At 45.8% G+C, this 5,275-nt stretch overlaps 2 protein-coding genes across 2 annotated transcripts; both read right to left on the bottom strand.

Annotated features, from left to right (window-relative positions):
- Positions 1-1,823: 1,823 nt before the first annotated feature.
- LOC129729304 (uncharacterized) lies at positions 1,824-3,614 on the bottom strand. The gene has a single exon (XM_055687813.1). It carries the CDS (start codon positions 3,612-3,614, stop codon positions 1,824-1,826), a length of 1,791 nt encoding a protein of 596 aa, XP_055543788.1.
- Positions 3,615-3,642: 28 nt separating this feature from the next.
- Positions 3,643-4,404, bottom strand: LOC129729303 (uncharacterized). Its single transcript, XM_055687812.1, has one exon. It carries the CDS (start codon positions 4,402-4,404, stop codon positions 3,643-3,645), a length of 762 nt encoding a protein of 253 aa, XP_055543787.1.
- Between the last annotated feature and the right edge of the window lie 871 nt (positions 4,405-5,275).

The following is a 5,275-nucleotide window of genomic DNA, read 5'->3' as shown; positions in this document are numbered from 1 at the left end:
ACGAAGACAGCAGACCCATCAGCGACAAAAAGCGCCAATCACCGGGATTGAGACGGTAGGAAGAATGAATTCTTCAGCACAGCGGATGAGGGAGACATACCACCCCCCACGATAGGTGAAGTTAAGGATGCTATCAAGCTGCTCAAGAAAAAACAAATCAGCTGGAAAGGATGGCACTGCTGCGGAGCCTATCAAGTTGGGCAGAACGGCTACCGGAGGAGTGGAAGGAGGGAGTAATATGCCGGAGAGCGACAAGTTGGATTGTAAGAACTACCGTGCGATAACGAATGTCAACACAGCCTACAAAACGCTCTCCCAGATCATCTTTCATTCTCTCTCTGCTGAACGTCCCAACAACCGGTCCCAACAACCGGCCTTCTCCTGGTCAACCTGAGCTGTGAGATCTCCGATCAGGATTTCGACGTCATATTTTGGGCAGCTAGTGCATGCTCCACCTGCACGTGAAAGGCGTCCTTATCGTCATTTATTTATTTATTTATTTATTTACAAATTACCAACAGGCAGAAATAGCCCTAGTGGTTACTAAAGCATTAATAAACTAATACATCAATACAATAAACTACGGAACATTGAAACAAATTTAGACCTGATGACGCGAGCAGGCAGATGAAAATCGAACACTTGTGAAACACGATTGAACGCTTTTTGATGGCAAATAATGGCACTGTTTGCGCTGTAGTTGGTGCGGCGGAATGGAATGTGAAGCAATGAAACTCTGCGAAATACTCTTGAGGGTGCGTTTAAATTGATCTGACGGAGAATTGTAGGGCAATCAATCCTAGCGGTGAGGGCGTCGGAAACCACCATGGCGCGTGCTGTTTCTCGGCGCAGTTGAAGTGTGTCAATATGAAGGAGCTGACAACGGTCTTCGTACCGAGTATTCCGCATAGGCTGTCTCCAAGGGAGCAAACGGAGGGCATAGCGAATAAACCGATGCTGGATGCTGTCGATGCGATGAATTGCGTTGTTGTAATGAGGGACCCAAACTGGACAGCAGTATTCCAGACAGGACCGAACCAGTGAAATGTAAAGAGAAACCAAGCAGTGAATGTTCCTGAAGTCGCGTGTCATTCGAATAATCAGTCCCAACTGCCTGGAAGCTTTCGCAACGATGAAGGAGACATGTTGCTTAAATGTGATTTTAGCGTCGAGAATAACTCCAAGATCTTTAACATGGTCTACACGCTGTAATGGTGAGCCGTTCAGATTATACTCGAAACTCAGTGGGTTGTTTTTCCTCGTGAAAGTAATTAGTTGGCACTTGGTGGGATTAAGAACCATGCGATTCAGTTCACACCAGTGTGAAAATTCGTTTGACTGTTGTTGCAGAAATAGAGCGTCGCTGTTATTATTGATTTTGAGAAATAACTTCAGATCGTCCGCAAATGCAAGTCGGGGACATTTTAATGATTTTATAATGTCGTTTAAGAAAAGCAGGAACATTAACGGGCCCAAGTGACTTCCTTGTGCAATCCCTGAAGTTGCAGAGAATGATTCAGATAAATCGTCGCCAATTTTCACACTTATCGTCCGTCCTGAGAGATAAGAATCCAGCCAGCTCAACAGGTTGCCAGTGAAACCAAATCGGTCCATTTTTGCAATGGCAATACGGTGGTTAATCTTGTCAAATGCAGCAGTCAGATCAGTGTAGATCGCGTCGGTTTGAGACCTCTCAACGAAGCTATCGATTACATAACCAGTTAAACAGATAAGGTTCGTCGCACAAGAACGTTTAGGGAGGAATCCATGTTGCTCCTCCGCGATGGCGTTCTGACAATGAGCAAATATTGGTTCCATAACGACTAACTCGAACAATTTAGATGTAGCACACAATGCCGATATTCCTCTGTAGTTGTCAATATTGCTACGATCACCTTTTTATGTACCGGAAACATGTACGCCTGTTTCCAAGCTAAGGGGAATCTTCCAGAGGACATTGATAGGCGAAACAAATGCGTAAGGGCAGTTACTAGTCCAGGAATGCATTTTTTCAGTAATGTGGCAGGGATCCCATCAGGGCCGGACCAGTTAGAGTTTTTCAACTTAGTCACAGCGGCAAGAATTGCGCGATCGTCGATATCGATCGAGGCGATGGAGCTACTTGAAAGGGCGACTTTGCTGGCGGCTGCGGATATCTGGGTAGTGGTAAGAGATTCATCGACAAAAACACTTGCAAATTTAGCAGCAAATAGTCGGCAAATATCGGACGAATTGTCAGCTTTTTCAGTAGCAAGTTCCACGACAGACGGAAGTCCCGTTTCTTTCCGCTGAGCATTCACAAAATTCCAGAACTGTTTTGGGTCGGTTTTTAATTTTCTCTCAATTTTCCGCCTATAATTGGCGTAGCACCGTCTTCTTAGAGTTTTATATTCTTGGTTAACTGACCGGTAATGATTTCGCAAAGATAACGTACCACTTGCAGAATATCTCTTGAATGTGGCATTCTTAATTCGTTTCAAGCGTCTTAGTTCTGTTGACTGCCAGGGAAGATATTTGTGGGGTCGTACTCTCTTTCGTGGGACGAAACGGGCAATCATTCCGGTAACAATGGAAAGAAAATCATCTACAGCCATATCAACATCAGTGGGATTAAGATTATTAGCCCAGTCAAAAATTAGCAGTGCTTCTAGCAATCCGTCGTAATCAGTACGCTTGAAGTCATAACGAGGCTGTTGGACAGGCTCCTGATAGTCTAGGCTATTCTGCTCATCAAAATCAAGAAGAAGAGCCGGATGGTGGGAAACTGTTTTAACCAATGGTGCCGGAGCAAAGGTTAGCCTGGGTGCGATGTCTCTAGTGGAGACAAAACAAAGATCAAGGCAGCGTCCGTTCTCGTTCACATTGTTATTAATTTGCTCGAGCATTGCGGCGTTGTATCCATCGAGAAGATTAAGTGCACAAGCATGATAGTTGGAGCGGTCCGGATCGGGATAAAGGAAACCGCTTCTTTTAGGGGCCCAGTATAAATTAGGCAAGTTAAAATCTCCAATGACTACGATCTCGTCACACCTTTTTACTCTATCGTGGATAGCTAAAACGGACTGGATGTGAGTGTCGATTAGCTGCTTATCGCGTGTTCTCTCCGGTGGAAAGTAAACAACGCAAATGTATAACTTTCGACCGGATAACTGGACCGATACCCAAACTTGTTCGAGGTTGTTCCAGGCCGCGTCGACGATTTGCCGGGGCTTCAAGCTGCAACGGACAGCGATGAGTACACCTCCACCGGTCTTCTTTTGGCTGTTTTGAGGGCCGCGATCGCAACGGAAACCCTCATACTCGGCTCCAAACAGGTGGGAAGTTAAGGTGCGATCGTCAAGCCATGTTTCCGTTAATGCGATGAAGTCGTAGTGACTGTCAGAAAAGGCGAGCAGGTAGTCATCGATGTTCGAGTTCATGCCGCTAGCGTTTTGGTAGTACAGGTGCAGAGGTGAGTTTGTGGCGTGTGAATATGAAATCCTCGGTCCAATAATCGGCTGGGACGACGAGTTGTCAAGTGTTCTAAAATGTAAACACGGATTTTGGCGGTTGTCAGGAGCGTAAAGTGTACGGTACTTATCTTGTGCGAGAGTCGGTTGACTCTCGCTGTCCATAATAAAAGCATTTGTCGGGGCCAATATGCTATTGGCGAAATCGGTCAACTCGTGTTTGATCAAAATCAAATTCGCGCACCAAAACTCCGATCGGCCACGTAGACGCACTTAAAGCAGCTTTTTTGAGATCTCTTGGAATTTCCACTCTGAATGAAACGAAATTCAGCTTAGTGAGATCCGCATCTTTTTTCACTAGCAAAATTGCCTTAGGCGTTTCATTGATTCCTAGACACTCCTGGATCATAGCGGCGATATCATTCACTGTGTGGCATAGATCGAGACGGCTCAGATAGATCCAAAATTGCTGTCGCTCGTCTGCTACAGTTTTGATTTCGCGTTGTATAGTTCTGGTGCCACAAACAGCAGCGGCAGTAGCACGAAATTTGGCATTGTTTTCTCGACTACGTTTAGGCGTTGGTTGTTTGCCCGGCAGACGTTGAGAAAAAAACATCTTTTGGGCTGGAACAGCAGGTCCGCACGGGAAGTGTTTTTCGATGCGAGACGAGAGATCGGTGACGACAGAATTTAATTTTTCGACTGCTTGACACAGCTGTAATGAATCAGCAGCGGGGGCGGCGGTAACGGGTAGTTGCAGCCAATTGTTGAAGCTGCTGGCACAATCATCGCATAGCCAAAATAGATTGCTGCTGTGTGTTGCAATCACCTCCAAAATCGATCGTTGCAATTGGGGAATGCATGTACGATGGAACAGTGATCGGCAGTTACCACGACAGACGACTTTGTCAATTCCATTGACGGCGGAGCTGCATGTTTTGCACGTAGAAGCCATTGTTCTATCACAGATGAGCGAAGCACCACGAAACAGCAGATTTATCGGCGAACAGATTGATCCAGAGATAAGATCCAATATCACTCGTGTAGAATGCAGTTCGAGAAAGCAGATAGGTCGAAAGAAATATCAAAATTGAGAGCTTTATAACAAAATAAAATCGAAAAATAGAACAGCGCACTAACAACGTAAACAAGCAATAGCAAGTGTTGCCAGAGGCAAAAAAAGAACGTCCCAACAACCGGTCCCAACAACCGGCCTTCTCCTGGTCAACCTGAGCTGAGAGATCTCCGATCAGGATTTCGAAATCATATTTTGGGCAGCTATTGCATGCTCCACCTGCACGTGAAAGGCGTCCTTATCGTCATCATTACTTCCTAGGTGAGGGCTGTGTACTAATCCTCAACTTGCACATTATGTTGTTGATTGGGTACCACCCAATCACGCATTACTGCATTTCGCTCATCACAGCTGTGAAAGCTGTGTCCAGCTCGTGTACCGATTGTACCGATACCCCCTTTAACCATATCTCCGGCAGCGCTACAATGTCGAACTTGCAGACCCCCAATAAGTCGGAAAGAGTGCGGGTACTCCCTAAAGCAATAAGAGACTTGCAGTTCTATAATCCGAGTTTCCAATCGTTAGTCCGTTTTTGATGCCTAGGTCTATGCCAATTGTTCCGGTCCGTGTCAATAATATTTACTTCTTGTACAGATTGTTTTGACGGCTGGCTTGTGAGGCCTGTACCAACCCCCAGTTTCGCCAGAGGACCATTGTGACAACCCTGTTTAGAGTCCCATGCTGGCACCAGGACATTGATCAGCCACCCCTAACATGGAGAACAGACGCTGTTCTGAGCTCAGGTTGACGA

The sequence above is a fragment of the Wyeomyia smithii genome, chromosome 3 (genome assembly GCF_029784165.1).
Source record: "Wyeomyia smithii strain HCP4-BCI-WySm-NY-G18 chromosome 3, ASM2978416v1, whole genome shotgun sequence".
Lineage (NCBI taxonomy): Eukaryota > Metazoa > Arthropoda > Insecta > Diptera > Culicidae > Wyeomyia > Wyeomyia smithii.
This window is presented reverse-complemented; position numbering and strand designations above follow the sequence as displayed.